This window comes from Pelodiscus sinensis, chromosome 1, assembly GCF_052426305.1.
Source record: "Pelodiscus sinensis isolate ZL-2025 chromosome 1, ASM5242630v1, whole genome shotgun sequence".
NCBI classification, from domain to species: domain Eukaryota; kingdom Metazoa; phylum Chordata; order Testudines; family Trionychidae; genus Pelodiscus; species Pelodiscus sinensis.
In genome coordinates, this window is record NC_143052.1 from 301,305,699 (window position 1) to 301,325,268 (window position 19,570).

The 19,570-nt window shown below is 38.4% G+C and overlaps 1 protein-coding gene across 16 annotated transcripts in view; it reads right to left on the reverse strand.

The window, feature by feature from the left end:
- NBEA (neurobeachin) overlaps positions 1–19,570 on the reverse strand; it is a 748,862-nt gene that overhangs the window by 409,121 nt on the left and 320,171 nt on the right. For all 16 annotated transcript variants that reach the window (XM_075919178.2, XM_075919174.2, XM_075919172.2 and 13 more), the window contains one exon: positions 1,805–1,866. In XM_075919178.2, coding sequence (XP_075775293.2) covers positions 1,805–1,866 — 62 coding nt within the window. The remainder of the gene's footprint in view (positions 1–1,804; positions 1,867–19,570) is intronic.

Genomic DNA, 19,570 nt, shown 5'->3' on the forward strand with positions numbered 1-19,570 from the left:
TTTGCCATTGGGAAACTTGCCATTCTGCTAGAAGGCAAGGCTTTTTAAAAATCTGTGCATAGGATCTAATAATTTCCTTAAAAACTGGACTGTTATATGTTTTGAATCACTAAATAACTATTCTAAAATTCATACAAATATCAAATTGATTTAGCTACATTTGTTACACAGCTTCACTGAGATGTCTAAAGAAAAAGCATTGTAGAAAGAGCTTAAATTTCTCATTCTTCCTTTCAATCAATATTTGAGGCAAAGTTTCATCTCTAGGGCCCTTAATGGCAGGAATTCCTGGAGCCAGCAAATGAGTAATGTTAAACCTATGATTAGATGATGAGGCCATCAAAGACACTAGACCCTAATGCTACATTCCACTTTATTCCTGTGAATTGCAGTAAAACCAAAGACCAAGGAGAAGGCATTGTAAGTTATTCCTTCCCTCAAGTAAAAAGCTTCAAAAGCTGTTTAAAAAAAAGCAGCATGACATGAAACTCAAAGGCCTTAATGGATCTTTTGGAATTTCCCTTGAACCCAGGACTTAACCATTAGGTAACAAATTTTTCAAGTGCCCTGCAGGAGAAGGTTTGAAGTTCAAACCCCACTGAGGATTCCTGCCAGTGATGTATTTTTCTTTAACTTCTCCCTAACCAATATCCATCTTGGCTAAAAGAAAAACAGGATCTAATGATTTCCTTATGGGTAAAGGCTGGAAGAAATGCAACCTATGGACTGGCAAACAGCAGGTAAGTTGAAAAAAAAGAAGATGCTATATTCAGTTGTAAATATTACTAATTCTCAGCTCTTTGTACTTTTGACTAATCTTCACTTAAGCTGCCACTAGAAACTCATTGTTTGGGCATATTTCAAAGTTCACAGTGGATTCTATGTTATAAACTAAGAGCAAGTATATGCTTAGTAACAGTGCTCTGTGTGTATAGATAGATAGAGATAGATAGAGAGAGCACAGAACCTCATTTTACACACTACTCTGTGTGCTTTTTAGGCATGTGTGTGAATCTGTTAAATAATATGAATCTTTGGAGAAAAATTAGAAGCTGTGTGGGACTGGGTATCTATTCAGGATCATACGTATTTGAGGTAGAAAACCAAATAATATTTATTGATTCTTTAGTACAACTATATTTTACAAGATGACAGGTATGTGTGAAATTCAACTAGTAACATATATTAAATTACAATTTAGAGGTGACTTGTCAAAAGCACCAGAATATTTCAGTTTCAAAATATTGTTCATGATTTTTATTAACAAAATTTTAATCTTTTTAGATTTATCACAGAAAAACTCAATTATGTTCAATAATTTGCATGTATGATACCGGATAATGGAAAATATAAAAAAAATCCAAACAGCTGACTATTTTACCCAGCTTTTAAAATACTGACTGAAAGCTTATATCAAATGTGCAATAACTTATGTAATGTATCCTAAAGGTGAAAGTTAATGTCACCACATAATAAAGTTTTCATTTCATTTCATAACTAATTCCGGAAGCTCAACATTTAATGTGAAATTATAACAAAAAATTCTGCATAACAGAATAAAATGCATAATATATATGCACATATCTTTTACAAGCAATTGCATACATTACTTTGCATGTCCATAAGAAGGTTGCTTAACAGCATTTACCAAGAAATTACCCTTTACAGAAAGGTGTGAGAAATAACATTTGTGTTTATATCATATTCAAGTAGAAAAAAGAAAACATAAGCAATAATCAATTCTCAAAATTTAGAAGTATGTCAGTGTGATGAAACTAATGCAATTAAAGAAAAAAATTCTTACCTGTGAACAAAGCAGCATAACAAGTTCAACAACAGAAGTACTTGACTTCATACAAACAAGGCCTGTAATAAACAATCAAATGTGAATTAAAAAGATTGCTTATATTAAGCTGTCATAACTCTGGTTTTATACGTTCTATAAACTTAAATTTGTTTTTTTTAAACCAATGTAACATGTATTTTCAATCATTTAAATTTACTGAAATATGTTTGGACTTCAAACACCTTTAAAAACTTTTGCTTCAGAAAAATATAAGTGTACAGAAAGCAACACAGAATTGTTTGGAATCATCATTATCATATGCAGCTCAGATTTTTTTATGTAGTCATATTTTATATTTCAAATAAGTCTTTTGAGGGTTAATGCAGCTAAATGACTAGGAGAAGGCAATCTTACCCAAGAAAACTTCATATAGAAGTACATTGCGATTATACCACAAAAATCTTTGAGGCCTGACCTACATAGACTTATCAATATGAATAACTTCAGTCATATACTGTAGTCTTTGAAGAATCAAATTCTTCTTTAGTAGCTAGTTAAATTTTCTTTTGGAAACTTCCCCTTTACATAGTTGAAAATATAAAAGGTTTAATAAAGGAAAATATAAATCGCCATAACAGCTGTCATTTATTCAATGTGCTTCTGAAATAATACTAACAACTACAGGCTTCCACTAAAATGTCTTACTGTAATTAAATATTATTTTGTTTCCCCAAAAATATGAGCTAAAGATGAAAACGAGAAATACAGTCTCTTAGTTATACTGTCAGTAAATAAAATCAACACTTAGAATGATGAATGAATTTGGTCATCTGTAATTCTTAGATCTATCATTTATAAATTAAAGCAACATGAGCATAGTTATATATACAGAACTTTATACTTTGAATAATTATTACAATATAATGTGTTCATATTTATTTGCAGCCTCTGAATTGTGGCTTTCCTTTAGGAGAAAATCAGTTTCACATCTCTGCATATAAAAGATACATTTTAAATAGTGGGTCAGTCCATCTGAAATACAACAGGCATTGGAGTACATTTATTTTGTTATTTTAAAGTATGGTACTTTCAAATTTTAAAATTAAATAGGGTATACATCAATTGTAATGGATTGGGTTATAAACACATGCTTCCTAGGATGTTGAATAAAAATATCAAATACATAAAAAGGTATTTTCTAGCACTAGCTAATAAACAGAAAGTTGAAAAACTAACGGATTTGTTTTTAAGTGTGTTTCAACAAACAGTGGTTAGAGACAAAAGTACTCCTACACAGTAGCATATATATTTATTGCAGGTAGTGGATAAATACTCTTTTGTGCCCACTTTGCTAACAACCCCATCTTTATTGTACTGTAAAACAGAACAAGCTGTAAGAATCCACTAGTATTCCATTCTATCAGTTCTAGGAGTAGGCAGTTAACTAATGAAATAAGATGTAGAAGTGAAAAGCTCCTTTAGGGAGACAATTGCTGTAATTGATCAGCTATTCTTATACTCAAGTGCTAGAGGATCAAAAAGATTAATGGGACACTTTTCACCTGCAGGCTACCTCAACTATTTAAAACCTGACAAAGAAAAACTAAGGAGAATAACCAAACTATACAGCTAAATCAACACACTTAGCATGGATATTCTGAAATATTTCAAGACAGAATTTATTGCTTGTGCCTATATCCACCTTAGGTTAATTGGAATTCAAAACTCTATTTCTGCCACAGATTCATATTCCCTTTCAAAATTAAAATATTTGTCTTACAGTGTGTGATTTAAGTAAAATATCTCTTAAAATCCTCCTAAAGTAATTCTCTCAAAAATTACTTCTTAAACTGTAAAATAACCTTTAAAAAAGAGAACACATTTCCAATCATCCCATACAACTGAGTAGAATAATGCTAAGATAGCAACATTAGATTAGTAATTACATCTTCTGCAGTGATTTCTCTGGTATAAATTGGATACATTTTCAAAAAATTAACTGAGTGAACAACATGGAAAATATTTTGTAGACGTAGGCCCAATGAATATTTTTCTGTTTCTTTAATTTCTAATGTAATGGTGTGAAGTCCAAAGTGATTGTAACGCAGCAAAGCCACGCACAGAGCTTTCACTGATATGGAGACGTTGGTGTGTTAAACAAAAACAGAATGAGACTCCAACTGATAGAAACAAAATTATTATTCATTATTTCCATTATGCTAGTAACTGGGGATCAGGATCACTGTGTTAGACACTGTGCACACAAAAATATATCTGCAATTTTATAATTCATGTTAATGCAAATGTAGCTATTTGATATATAAAAAGTTACCATAATTTAATCAAACTTCGAAAGATTCTCCTTGTATTATTATTAGCATAGTGAAGCAAGGCCCCACAGTGAACCTCGTAGCTTTTATTTATTTGTCTGGATATAATATAACAACTGGGGAAGAAGTGTGGAACACCACATCTGATCAATCTGAAAATTTGAGGCAGGCCCTATTGATTTGGGTGAAAAACAGAATGGGGAACTGAAGGACAGAGTCCCTGACATCCAGTTTGCACACAAATAAGGTCTGTGACCATCCTCAGATCAAAGGCCAAATTACAAATGATAAAATATTTAAGCAATAACACATGAAAACAGGTGAGGAAGGGAAGGCAGCCCTCAGGAAGCTTGGGGCTGAGGCGGGTAGTAGAGGGACAGAAGGAGCCTCTGACATACGCAATGGCTTTTGTCTACTGAATAGAAAAGCCACCTGTCTGTTTTTAACTGGACAGTCTTTATCAGATTTCTCCTCCCATGTGGTTCTAAAACACAACTTCACATGGATTTCTCCCATACGGGACAAAGGAATACCACTTCGAAGAGAGTGTTGTTCTATCCTCTGCACCCACTTTCAACATTCCCACTGAGAGGGTCATGCTGACTCAGGTGGGGTGGCACACTCTTCTATGTGGAACATGACTTCAGACATGCATTTACACCAACAGGGGTAGTCCAGGGTGACCAAAGTTGGCCCACATTCCCAGAATAATGGAATATCCAGCGTTCCAAGAATGTTTAATTGGCCACACCCATACCAAAGGAAATGAAGCATGCAGCCCTATAGACATGGGCGGGCTAAAACAGGAACAGTAAGAAAAGGAGGGGGAAGCACAGAGCTTCTAGCATACAGAACAAGGGGAACTGGTGAGATACTCAGGGCATGTCTACACAGCAGCGTTATTTCGAAATAACAGAGTGCGCATCTACACAGCAAGCCTGTTAATTCGAAAAAAATAACAGGCTCTTATTCCGAATTCTGTAACATTCATTTCACGAGGAGTAAGGGAAACTGAAAGAAGAGCGATCTTTCTTCGACTTCCAGAGGTGTAAACACCAACAAAAGCTGAGCTGAGGTACTTTGACTTCAGCTATGCAATTAACATAGCTGAAGTTGTGTATCTTAACTCGACTTTAGCCCACAGTGTAGATGTACCTTCAGAGACCCTGCCATGGGGGTAGGCAGAAAGGGGGAACGCGCAGCACTTGGCATTTGACAGAGAAGAGAGTGAGAGGTACGGAGAGCCACTGGCATGGATAGAAGAATAGGAAATCCTCATATGGAAGGTACAGGAGAATTATGCCATGGGCTCTTTATGTCCACAAGGGAGTAGAGTTTCAAGGAATCACTAAAAGAGGGGGATGGGAAGTTGGCGCACACGGAGCTTGTGAAGGGAAAATGAAGGATAAAAGGAGCCCCAAGTGTGTACAATAAATTTGGTCTACAGGAGCAATCAAGCATGCAACCACAGTTGTATATATGATAGCATCCAGAGGTCCATGCTGAGATCAGAGTCCTACTGTGGTAGACACTGTACAAACACACAGGTAGCAGACATTTCCTTCCTCAAAATGCTCTTAGTCTAAGTAGCCAGGCACAGTGTACGAGAAAGGCAATTTTATTCTCATTTTACAGATAGGAAAGTAAGGCAAAAAGTGGTGTAGTTACTTCCCCGAAGGTCACTCTGTGCCACAGACAGGAACAGAATCTATGTCCCCTTAATTGCATTATTGGGCCTGAATAGCTAGTTTATCCTTATTTAAATGAAATAAACATATTTCCATAGGAAATGCATGGGGGCCACACAAAATCCAGTGCACCTCTCCTCACCCCCGCTTACTACTTGGCTTATTCTCGGGGGAAGACAGGATCTGTGTCCTCCTGCTGTCTACACCCTCTGGTACATTTGACCCCTGTCCCCACAGCAGCCAAAACTGGGCAGGAAGCAGAAGTAGCAGGATCAGCCACTTCTCAGCTATCCACTAAGGGTCACTGCTCTGTGCAACGTAGCAGTTGCCTGAGAGTGTCTGGATGGGGAGGTGGTAGTTTCCACTCCCTGCATAGGCTTTGCTTCCAGGGACAAGGGACAAGTGATCTGCAGTCCCCTTTTTCCCCACCTGGTAGGTTTTGCAGCTCCCTCAGCACCTGCCCCCGGACCACCATTACCTCCCCAGCAGGCTCTCTCTCAGGCAGCTGCCAGACTGCATAGAGCAGCAACCTGGAGCAGCCAGCTTCAGTTGCATGAGCAGTGGGTCCATCCTGCTCCCTGCTTGGACCAGCCACCAGAGAGAGCAGCCAAATGTGCTGGGGAGCAGTAGCAGCGAGAGAAAGACAGAGCCCCATCCCCACCCACCGCAGATAATGTGTGCCGGGGGATGGGAGTGGGGGACATTGTGTGTCAGCCATGGGTTGGGTGCAGGGTATGGACAATCATTGGGAAGGAGATAAGTTGGGCAGTCTTGCTTTAGATTGTGTTCCCCAGTCTGGAAAGGCATAAGTTGTCTATGCATCATTCTTATTTCAAAGTGATTTTTAGAAATTATAGTTATTAAATTGAGTACAGATTGCTACAGCAAAATAGAGGTATACAGGCATTACAAAACTGTAGTTTTTGTGATGGTGGAAAATGCACAAACCAATCTCCTCCCCAACCCCATAGCTCAAGTGATACATTTTGTTATAATTTGAAAGAAATAACGGTTGCCTGTGTTTTTCTGCTTTAAATGGGTTGTCTCTACACAATCTGTATCAAATGCTATTAAAGAAGCTTAACATAATTACTAAAATACAAGTAGATACTTCCTGCATACATCAAGGTTAAAAAGATCACTGTTCAACTGAATGAACTACTAGCTATCTATATTTGCTCTTTCCTTCATGGTCTAGCCTCAGTTCATTAAATATAACCATCAAAATTCAGCAATTTGATGGCAACAATGACCACATGTATGGATGCAGTAACTGGGGGCACCAAGTGCATGACCTTAGCTAATCCGTAATAAATGATGTATGGCTGGTAATTAGTTGGAAATGCTCTGGTTTTTCAGTGCTCTTCAGTTGCCTCTTAATATACACCACTTATTTATTCTGCCATCATTGTGACTTCATGTATAAAAAAAGACTAATTTAAACTTTTCTATTTTAAGTTATGTCTGTAGCATTAATACAATGAAAGCTTGAAAACTTTAAACTTACTATGCTGAACTAGTTAATCTGTATGAATGTTTTTACTAAATAAATACAAAGGAGGCTGATAAGATCATTAAAAAAATCCTTATGAAATAAGATCATGGTTTTGAACTTCTTTTTATTATTATTAATACAATATGTGTAGGAGTCTAACTGAAATACCGGCACTATTTTGTCTGGTCTTTATCAAGGTTTGTCTGTTTTTTCTTTCAATGATTTTACTTCAGTTTAACTTAAATTCTTATTTAACTAAAATCATTTATAATATTAGCTTTAAAATGTCATATATATTTTAAGGTTAGAAAAAAACTATTGATAATTAATCCGATCATTGGAACCTGCAAATAACTAACTCAATAACAATTTCTAATTAACTGAACGAGTCTCAGGTATGACTATGCACAAAATGAGAAAGCATCTTACTTATTATTAGACTTAATTCACATCAAAAACTTGACACTAACCAACCAATAATATATACTCAAAATTTAAGGATCTCTATAATAGACTATAAGTACACGTGAACACACAAAACTATATTATTGGTATTGGCATTATTTTATAATCATGTGGAAAGTACATGAGACTAAGCATGTTTGGAAATAACACTGCTTACAATTCAAATATTAAAAAAGAACTTGAATGGGATACATCTCTTCCTTTCCTCTTCCAACTTCTTAAACATTGGCTATTTTCAATTTCTTTCCCACTTATATAGAGGTTTTGTCCCTGTAACAAACCTAAATTCCATTAGAGATTGTTATTGAGTATCACAAGACACTGCCTCTTCCACAAGAGTTGTGCACCTTCTCCACCATAAGTCCCACAGTCCCTCCTGGTCTGTATATCCAGGGATGGAATGGAAACCAAATATGGATATCTGTACCTGACAGTACGCATCATTACCACTGTCCAAATGTATTCAGCCTTTCAAGTGTAATTTATTAGTGTTTATTAGAGCTGGCTCACCAAAATGATGATAAAATCCAGATTAGGTTTAAAATGAGGGATTATATTGGTCATTGGATCAGAATTAGTTTCTCAAATCTATTAAAAATATATTGAGATTTTTTTAAGCAAAGTATGTCAAAATGTTTCAAAATTAGCTGTTTTAGTAAGATTTCCTCCATCTGGGGTCACAATCTTACAGCTGTTTCCTTGAGGGATTCTGACAATATTTCAAGTGGTGCTAGAAAATTGTATGTGTGGGGTAAATTCTATATCTGACCATTTCCCAGCCTCACCTGACATTCAAAAGAATTTGGATTTAATGCTCTGGCTCAGAGTCAGTGCTATGGTTAAGCCAAAGAGACACACAAAGGGTGAGCCAATTACTGAAGTGATAAGGGATGTATAATGGAAGACAAAGGGATCAAGAATGAGTGCAACAGAGATGGAAATGTTGGAAATGAGTGTTATATGTACAACATTAGTTATTACTTGAAATGAGACAGCTGAACTTTTAGATAGGAAAAAAGTGTGAAAGGCTATTGGAAGGATGAGGTAACATAAGTCAGCTCACAGAGAAGCACTGCAAGAGACACTCACCTGTGCCCAGCTATGGACAAACAATGAATTAAGCAGCACTTAATCAGTAGCCAGCATAGAGAAACCATTCCCTTTTCAACACAGAAGAGAGTTTCTTTATAGAAATCTTGTTAACTTGTTACTGGTAGCTCTGTGAATTGGGGGCAGAGGGAAGGGAGACTGTTTTCTCAAGGAAAAAGATGGAAGAGTATTGGGGAATATGATACAAAAGGAAGACGGCGCAGGATATAACTCTTTGCATTGAAAGCTGGATTCAGAATCAACACTATTGCATTGTTCACATATAATTAGGTTATGCTAATGGGCTAGATTTACCAACAGTGTAAATCAGGGGAACCAACAGGATTGCCCAGCCCTTAGGCAATTTGTGTGTGTGTGTGGGGGGGGGGGTGACTCCTTGCTCCCGTAAGGGGTGGGGTGTTGGGTAGAAGGGGCAGAGTAGGGGCAGCCAACCCCCAAGCACTGCCCAGATGGCCCAGCACTCACACATCAAAGCCAGACAGAGAATGCAGCGGCAGCTAGGATCTCCGGGCCCTTTAGAATCATCTGGCCCCAAAGCATTGCCCCCTTTGCTTCTCCACATCAGTGGACCTGATGAAAATCCTATCAAACATTCAGCTGTGGTGGAAAGACTGCTGGGAAAATGCCAGTAGTGCACAAAGTGGCCACCAGGCCCACTTATTGGGAGATGAGGAGAGTGCAAATGGGGAAACTGCCCCAATGTCTGGCAATTTAGACTACTACATGGTATGCTCTGGGCAGCGCTGGGAGGGGGAGAGGGCTGCAGCATGCTCCAGGCACCACTTCTTCCAACCCCACCTCTTCTACCTGAGCCTCTGTCCCTTCCAGGAGCATGGAGCTGCACACCCCACGAACTTTTGCAGGGGTCAAGCAAGTTGCCAGCCCCCCAGTGGTCACTCCTTACATATACCGGGGGCAGGGGGAGGGGTCACTGCAGTCAAAGAAGTGGGCACCAATAAAAAAATATGGCCTGGCAAGTAGTCAGTGTTACTGATTGAGCACTGATCCTCAGCACCTCTTGCTGGCAGAATTTCTATGGAGAGCCTCATGCAAATTAAAACTATCCCTATACTAGGTAACATGAGAGATGGCTGGGTAAGCACCAAAGGCTGTCCCCATGAGGGTAAATGCCTTGTGTGGTATAAGAGGCTGCTAATGCGAAGTGCCATTTAAGTGTATAAGAATTTGATCCAGTGTTTTTATAGTTAATAAAAACGGTTGTGTTCACATCTCAGTCTTGTCTGGTCCTGGTTCCACGTACTGTGCAACATGGATAACTGTTATTCTTTGAAACTGGTATCCTATATATAGAAAAGCGCACACCTTGTTTCTTAGACATGGGACAGATCACAGAGGATGCATCTCTCAAAGTTTGTGGGGATTTCTGGAACTCTTATGTGTACTATTGTGAGCATTGATAGGTCATGTAAACGACACAAATTGCCTCAAATTGTCAGTTCAATATGAGCTAAGATGTAAGATACAGATATTAATACTAGTCTGACAGGAAAAAAGTACAGTAAAACTCCATTGGTCCAGCATCCAATGCTCCAGCACTCCTGATGGTCCGGCACCATCAGGAACCCGGACGTGCTCCGTCTGCTGGACAATTGGAGCTGCTCTGCACCCGGCTTCCCCGATTCAGCCGCTGCTGAAACTGACCAGCAGCTGAATTGGAGAAGTCGGGGGCAGAGCCGCTGGGATGCTGCAGGGTTGGTCCCATAACGTTGCCCTTCGGGGCTGCAGGACCAACCCGGCAGCACCCCAGCTGCTCTGCTCCAGGTGTCCCTGATTCAGCCGCTGCTGAAACTGATCAGCAGCGGCTGAATCGGGGACACCTGGGGCAGAGCCAGACTATCAGAAGGGGGGGCTAAGAGGGGTCTGAGGGGCATCCCCCACCCCAGACCCCTCACAGCCCCCCCCCCCATCCAATAGTCCAGCATATCTAATAATCCTGCACCCCCTGGGTCCTAAAAGTGCCGGATTATCAGAAGTTTACTGTATGTGGATTTGTGCAAGATCTTTGATGATTAATAAATACTCTAAATGAAATAACACTTATATATCCTGAGCCACTCTGGTTACTAAAAGGAACATAAAGTAGAAATGTAAGATATATAGCTTGGGCTCCCAAACTCGGGGGTGTGTCTCCTGGGGGGGCATACCGCCTGGGGGAGCATGAAGAAATTCCAGGGGGGGCCCAAAGCAACCCAGCTGCCTCCTCCCTGCCCCATCAAGTTTTGCTGCCCTGGTCAGTTCCTTTTTTAGTTTTTTGTTCAACAAGTTTTTCTATTTTTTGTGTGGGAGGGACGTGAGGGTTTTTCAAAATTCAAAAAGGGGGTGTGATGCCAAAAAGTTTGGGAATCTCTGATATATAGGATAGTAAGAGAATGGCAACCTCACTCTCCCACTATTAAACATCGAATATAGGAAGGAGGTTTAGTACATTACAGTATATTAAAAATTTATTCTTCAAAACTACAGGCTTTTACATTATTTCATGAGCTATAATGAGGCAAATATTACTGAAATTGGTGCCACATTACTCTCAGAAAACCAGTCTTCCATTAAAATTTTTGTCCATTAATGTTCATGGAAGCCATATACATACACACATACACATATATCATACATCAAAATGGTGAAAAACACTTAATCCATTAGAAACACACCACAATTTAATTTATAACATTACAAAAAAGCTTTTCAAACATCATCCATTTTGTCATTCCCACATCTGGTAATTCTTCAGTAAGGCATCAGTTACTGATTTTCTTAATGTGCTTGTATTCGTGTTTCTCTTTTCTAGAGAAATACTTAACTCTGGGCACTTTTGAAAAATATTTTGCAGCAATAGACTGTATTAATTTGACTTCTCCAATGGACTTACAAGTCTGGTGGATAAGAGAGACGCAGTGGATGTGATATACCTAGACTTTACTAAGGAATCTGAGACGGTCTTGCATGATCGTCTTATCAATAAACAAGGCAAATAGGATGAATTTTAATAAGGACAAATGCAAAGTACTCCAGTTAGGAAGGAACAATCAGTCTCACACATACAGAATGTGAAGAGACTGTCTAGGAAGGAGTACTGCAGAAAGGGATTTAGAGGACATAGTGGACCACAAGCTAAATATGAGTCAACATTGTGACGCTGCTGCAAAAAAAGCAACATGATTCTAGGATGCATTAACAGGAGTGTTGTGAGCAAGACATGAGAAGTCAGTCTTCCGCTCTACTCTATGCTGATTAGACCTCAACTGGAATACTGTGCCCAGTTCTAGGAACCACATTTCACGAAAGATGTGGAGAAACTGAAGAAGGTCCAGCGAAGAGCAACAAGAATGATTAAAGGTCTAAAGAACATGTCCTATGAAGGAAGAACAAAAGAACTGGGCTTGTTTAGTTTGGAAAGGAGAAGACTGAAAGGGGACATGATAGCGGTTTTCAGGTATCTAAAAGGGAATCACAAGGAGAAGGGAGAAAAATTGTTCTCCTTGGCCTCTGAGGATAGGACAAGAAGCAACTGGCTTAAACCTCCCTTGTTTCAGTTTAAGTTGGACCTTAGGAAAAACTTCCTAACTGTTAGGGTGGTTAACACTGGAATAAGTTGCCTAGGGAGGTTGTGGAATCTCCATCTCTGCAGATATTTAAGAGCAGATTAGATACGCATCTATCAGGGATGGTTTAGACAGTACTGGGTTCTGCCATGAGGGCAGGGGACTGGACTTTATGACCTCTAAAGGTCCCTTCCAGTTCTAGTGTTCTATGATTCTATACAGGAGCTGATCATCAACTGATGTAAACTGATATGGTTCAACAAAGACTCTATTAATATGACACTAACAGCCAATGGTACAAAAAACAATCTCTCAACTTTTAAGGGAAAATAGCACCCTAAAATTGCAAGTTTTAAGAAACCAACTTTGGTATCAACTGAATTGAATAGAACCACTTTTAGAGCAAGCTGCTATTCAATATAAGTGAAAGCATCAGAATTTGGCCCTAAGTTATTAACAGCATACTAACTAAATTAATGTGTCTAAATCTACAAAAAAATTGGCCATACCGTGTCAGACCAAAGATCCGTCTAGCCCAGTATCCTGTCTTCTGACAGTATCCAATGCGACATGCCTCAGAGGGAATGAATAGAACAGGTAATCATCAAGTGATCCATCTCCTGCCAGCCATTCCCAGCTTCTGACAAACAAGGGCTGTGACACCACTCTGCGCATTTTTGCTAATAGTCATTGACAGATCAATTCTCCATGAATTTCTCCAGTTCTTTTTGAACCCTGATTAAGTCTTAACCTTCACAACATCCTCTGGCAAGGAGTTCCACAGATGGAAGTATTTCTTCACATAACACCCAGTCATTTATTTGTTTTAAATCTGCTACCTATTAATTTAATTTGGTGACGCCTAGTTCTTCTGTTATGGAAAGGAATAAATAAGTCTATTTTCTCCACCCCAATCATGGTTTTATAGATCTCTGTCATGTCCCCCTTCATTATCTCTTTTCCAAGATGAGAAGTTCAACTTTTATTAACCTCCTCTCATATGACAGCTACTCCATATCCCTAATCATTTTTGCCCTTTTCTGAATTTTTTCCAATTCCGATAATTTTTTTAAGATGATGGCAACCACATCTATGCACAGCATTCAAGCAGTGGATGTATCATGGATTTATGTAGAGTCAATAAGATATTCTCTGTCTCATTATCTACCTCTTTCCTTGATGATTTCCAATATTCTTTTTGCTTTTTTCACTGTGGCTGCACATTGAGTGGATGTTTGCTGAAAACTATCCACAATTACTCCAAGTTCTCTCTTGAATGATAACAGCTAATTTAGTCCCCATCATTTTATGTGTGTAGTTGGGATTACATTTTCCAATGTACGTGATCACACATCAATAACTTTCTTACATTCTAAATCCATGGACATTAAATGTACCAAGACCAAAGGAGTACAAATATTTCCTTCTTTGATAGAGTTACTGCCTTAGCAGACAGAGGGGGGAAGCAGTAGATGTGATATATCTTGATTTTAAGATAGACTTTTGACCCAGTCTCATATGACAGTCTTGTAAACAAACCCAATCAAATTATTTTGAAATATTTATTTCTTTTGTTTCAGTTTCCTTTATTTCAATGATAGTAACAGTCCTGCCATTTTTATCAGCTCTCCATAAACTGGCAATAACACCATTTGCCATCCTACAGTTGTCTCCATGGACGGACTATAATTCTTTTTAGCCTCTATTTTTTTTATTTGTGATTTCCCATTACAAAAACATCACCATAGATCAGAGGTTCCCAAAATGTTTTTTGCTGAACCTCCTTCAGAGATTCATCACATGCATGCCCCACTCGGCCTAGGACAAAGAGGAGAGCTAGATGGTAGAGAGTCCTGAGTCCATGAGAAGAGGAAGGGAAAATTCCCAAGCATGCAGCATGTGTGGGGAACAGGCTTATGTGCCCCATTCAAATCCTAGCTAGCCCAGAATGACAACTAACACATACTGGCTCTGCAGCCTTGGTGTCTGTATTTGTGTGTGCGTGCATGCATGCACACGCATGACAGGTTCAAGGCCTCCGCTGTGGGGCCAGGACGTATGCATGAGACCACGATCAGTGCAGGAGAGGAGAGGTGAGCATGAGATAAAGAGGGAAGACAAAAAGGGAGTGAATTCTCACAATGCTTGGGTTGTCATGAGAGCTGTCTGGCAGCAGGATGATGGCATAGTCTGGGTAACAGTAATATGGCACCAGAAGGCTGGAATCCTGGAACCAGCCTTCTCCCACTCACCCTGTCTCAGGGCACCCAGGGAGTAAGGTTGGACCTGCAATGGTTACCCTGAAGAAAGGGAAAACAAAATCTTTAAGAGGTCATCATTGTTTCCTCTAAGCTGCGCATCAGGACAGGTTCATGGGTGATTAATCAACCCCACCCAGTCATAGGCTCACTGACTGGGCAAGGATGATTAATCACCTGTGAAGCTGTGCTGCCGCGCAGCTTAGAGGAAACACTGGTCGTCATGTCTTCACGTTCCTCTGACAATCTTGTAGGCCACAAACACCACAATTAGCATAAAAGAATTTTCATCAAATGACTCACACCAACCAATGAAAAAATAAATAGGAAAAAAACCTACACAATGTACTGTATATGCTTAGTAGTTAATTTAAAAATATAAATGCTATTAACACCTAAAGTACAAAGCACAAGAGTGTATACCTTTGTTGGAGTTCATTTTTATTGTATAAAAATCTATCCAAATCTGTCAGTGGGCTTCTGTTTTAATTTCTAAAACAAAACAGGCTTAATAGCTTCCTAACATTTAGGCCCAAACATTGGCATGCATTGTACTTAGACAACTTGTTTACCAAGTTTAAAACTGGTACAATTTGAAACAACTAAGCTAACATATTACCCACAAAATTAAAATGGAAAAAATAGAATTTAGCTCAAAAGATGCATACAATTATTAAGTGTAAATAGGATACAGCAAGCTACTTGAAATCATGATTGACAGATTATGAAGTTAACTATGTATTACTACTTTTTAAAAACACCCTTTAAACAAACTTTGAGTTATCCTTCCAAACCTCTCTAATTCAGGATTTAACTACATCTTTCCTGATCAGTAAGTCACAATTTTCCATGAATGTGGTTTCTTGAATCTAGGCTTGGTCCAAATGTTGAGGCTTCTTTTTCCACACCATTTATAAAATCCAACTCTTGTCTGGATAGCAAAAGCTTGTATGACCAATCTTGATTACTGCAACTTCCATCTTTATAGTCTTCTTGCTACCCATTGGTTGATTGTACCTCAACTTCCTTGTAAAATACACATGCTAATATTTTCTCCCACATATCTTAATCCAGTCACTACACTGCAAATGATACTAGTTTCAATACTTTTTGTATACATCTTGCATAACTATTTCTTCAAGTATCAACTATTCTGTTCATAAACCTTTTGAACTCCTTACTGACAAATAAACCCAAACCCTATGGTTCTTTTCTAATTTCATCACCTTATTTTTTTACACCCCTCTTCTCTGCCTTGCATGAAAGTATTTTGTAAGCTCTTTTAGCCAGGCAACACAGTAAATGTATCTGTACTGTGAGGTGCCTAATAATTTTGGGGTGCTATAAAATAATAATGTTAATTCTCTTTAATGACATATTAATTAAATGAAAGATTTGAGCAAATCCATACACTGGTGAACCTGGGAATGTGTAGTTTTTCTGTGGAGCTATGTCTCCAGGACTCAAAGTACAGAAATACTAACATGGACTTCTTTAATATATTTTTAATCTATTTGTACAGGATAGCTTTGGCTCTGACTATTGTGAAATGGCCCTAAAATGTCCAACAGCTGTTAATATACACAAAATTCTTGATTCTTGGTAATGCAAAACTTTACTGTCCTCCCAGGAGTCCAGACAGTGAATTACCCTGTCATCTGAAGTGGTGGGGGGGAAGAGACACTTAATGCACAAAGGAAGGAACATAATTTAAGTCATCTTACTTTATAGAAGATATTATAGATTGTTAAGTGAGAACAACCATAGCATGTTACTAACTAAGCAATAGCTAAAACAAACAAAAAATCAATATATTGGTCAGAGCCAAAGGGAGACTTCTATAACATCTTTAAGTTTCAATTTAAACTATAAACTAAGACAAAGTGCCAAGACAGAAATCTGTCTCTTATATTAGAGCCCTTAAGAACCTATCCATCATCTTGATAAGCCAATGGAAAATCAACTACCCTACATCAGAGGCACAGAGGGCATACTCCCAACCTTTTGAAACACTTATAGTCAGGTAAATACCAAAACCTTCCTGCCAAAGGTCTAGAACTTTTTCCAAGGCACACACAGACCAGTCTCTTAGGAGAAAAAAAAACTTTTTTTCCAAATTATGTAATAAGTGCAGTGGAACGCCTTCCCCCAAGGTGCTTAACTCCTTGCACATAAAGTCATCAGAAATAGGATCCGGAGTGTAGTGGTGAAAAGTCTATCAGGCGACTGAGAATCTGGGCAAGGAGTCACTTTTGTACATGAATGGCTGGAATGTTGACAAACCAGGCTCTTCGTGGGCAAACTGGAATAATTACCACAGCATATGGCCCATCTGCCTTCATCTTTTCAGACAACCTTGACTAATGGGAAACTGGAGATAAAAGGGAGTCAGGTAAAGAAGACCCCTGGACCAAAGGATGAAAAGGTTCTATGGTGGGCTACAGTGTATCACATCTAGGTACCAACTGCAATTCTTTTGGAATTAAAAACAATGATATGTCCTGTTGCACCTTAGAGTGTAACCAAAATATATAGCATTAAGAGGTTTTGTGAGCAAAAGCCACTTCATCAGATGAACTGAAGTGGAAATAACAGAAATCATTATATGTGTGTGTGTGTGCCCGTCAATTATAGGATGTGTGTTAATAAGGCTAATTAAGTTTGCTACATTTGTCCCATTTATAGCTATTGATGTAAAATGCAAAATGTCAAAGGCATGGGAAATTGCCTTTGTAGTGCACTAATCAGTTAATATCTTTATTCAAGCTCAGGGAGACAGACAGTGACTAACAAATAGGTTACATACGGAGCTTCCATCTGGACCAAGGGGTTCATAATAATAAGGTGCAGCAACCATTCAATTTCAGCTTAGCCTGAATGAAAAGAAAGTCTGACCACTATGGAGGCTATTAGGTGGTTTTCTTGAATAGCAAGCTTTAATAGATGTATATGAATCTGGACGTGAACCTAAGGAATGGTTCCATTTCCACAACACAAGGAAGTAGATCTTCTGCTGGGTAACATCACCTAAAATTCACACACTCCTTTAAGTTTCATAGCTCTCCCCACTAAGTGGAAGACTTACTTATGTGCACTTCCAGAACAATTATAAGATTGGACAAGAAAGTGTGAGATTTAGGAGACAACATTAACCAGGTCAAAGAAGTCCTATTGTTTTTGTTTTTTTCCACAAATGACTGAGTCTCTGGAAGAAATGATTCCAGGGGTAAACACTTAACTCCCAACAGGAATACAAGATCTCTAAATCAGACATGGCTGACACTACAATGATATGGATGACACTAAAATGGACATAGTATTAAGGTGTGGCTTTTGTCTGGAAATGGGTGACAGGAGAGGGATCACATGAGGATTACATGTTGTGTTCCCTCCCTCTGTGGCATGTGGTTTTGGCCACTTTTAGCAGATAGGATACTGAGCTAGATGGACTGTTGGTCTGACCCCGTATGACCATTCTTATGTTCTTTCACGGTGAAGTAGTTTTAAGCCAAATGATTAGGAGGGCCTGACAGAATCTATACATGGAAGTTATAGCAATAGAAGTTGAAATGTACAGACAAATATAATTATACCAGTATAACTCTGCATATAGACACTTATTCTTGTAAAATAGTGTCCTTTTATTTTTGGTTGGATTTTCTTTTGTTTGCTTATGTCTTGTCTCTGTAGAAGGGGTTCAAGATTATTAAAAACAACACTCATTCGTAAATAAGGGTATGTCTACACAGCAACTTTATTTCAAAATAACTAGCATTATTTTGAAATAACTCAGTCCACGTCTACACAGCAGGCAGTTATTTAATAATAATGTCAAAATACTGTCAAGCTGGAAGATTTCTTATTCCCACTCCTGTAACCCTCATTGTAGGACGAGTAAGGGAAGTCAGAGGAAGAGAGCTCTATTTAAAAAAAATTCTGTGTAGATGCTCCCAATTTTGAAATAAGCTACACAATTGACTCTGAATTTGAGTAGCTTATTTCAAGTTAAGCCCTGCTGTGTAGACGCACCGTAAGTGTATCCCTCTGGGTAGTTGTACCAGTAAGGCTTTCCTATATAGACTAGCCTAGAGAATGGGAGGCAGTCAAAGATTATGAATTATCATTTAATGTTTCTTTCCACCATCTCTGAAGGCCCTACTGTTGTTTTTCAATTTTTGACCTCATCACTAAAACTTTGAATCAGTTTTCAACAATGAATTTTGTTTATATATTTATTGCATTTTGGACATAAACACAGCAAAATAAATTCGATATCAACACCACCTCCACTGTTCAAGGCTAGATAGTTCTCTGGGAGAAATTGCTTGTTGGGGACTGATTCTATTTTAAACCTCATGGGGGTGAGGAGTGGGGCAAATACCAGTCTAACCATTTCAAGTCCAAAATCAAGCAGAGTCCCCTGCTGGGTACTGGATGATGAATTAAGCAGGGTAAGAAGAACTAGAGAACCTCTGCCTGCAGGGAACAGCAATCACAGCATGAACATCCTTTAGATGCTGAATAAAATTTTGGCACAGTGCCTCATTTTTCTTTGGATCTGGACAGAGAAGGAGAAAATAATATAAGGAAAAAAGATGCTCCTCTTTAAATAAAAAATCTATGTAGTCTAGTGGGATCATGCAGCAGTTCCACTTGTCTGATGTGATGATTCCACCTACAGGTTATGTTACAGTAGTGCTTATTCTTTTCTAGGAGCAACATCCAATATGTCTCTGCAGGTTTTTTCCAGGATGAGACAAATTGGCAGAAAAAAAAATTAATTCTGCATAAAAGCAGAAGGTTAGCTAGGTGCAAGAGAAATGGATTGGGGACTAAAGATATCAGTTTGCTAGTGGGATCATTGGTCCGATTTAG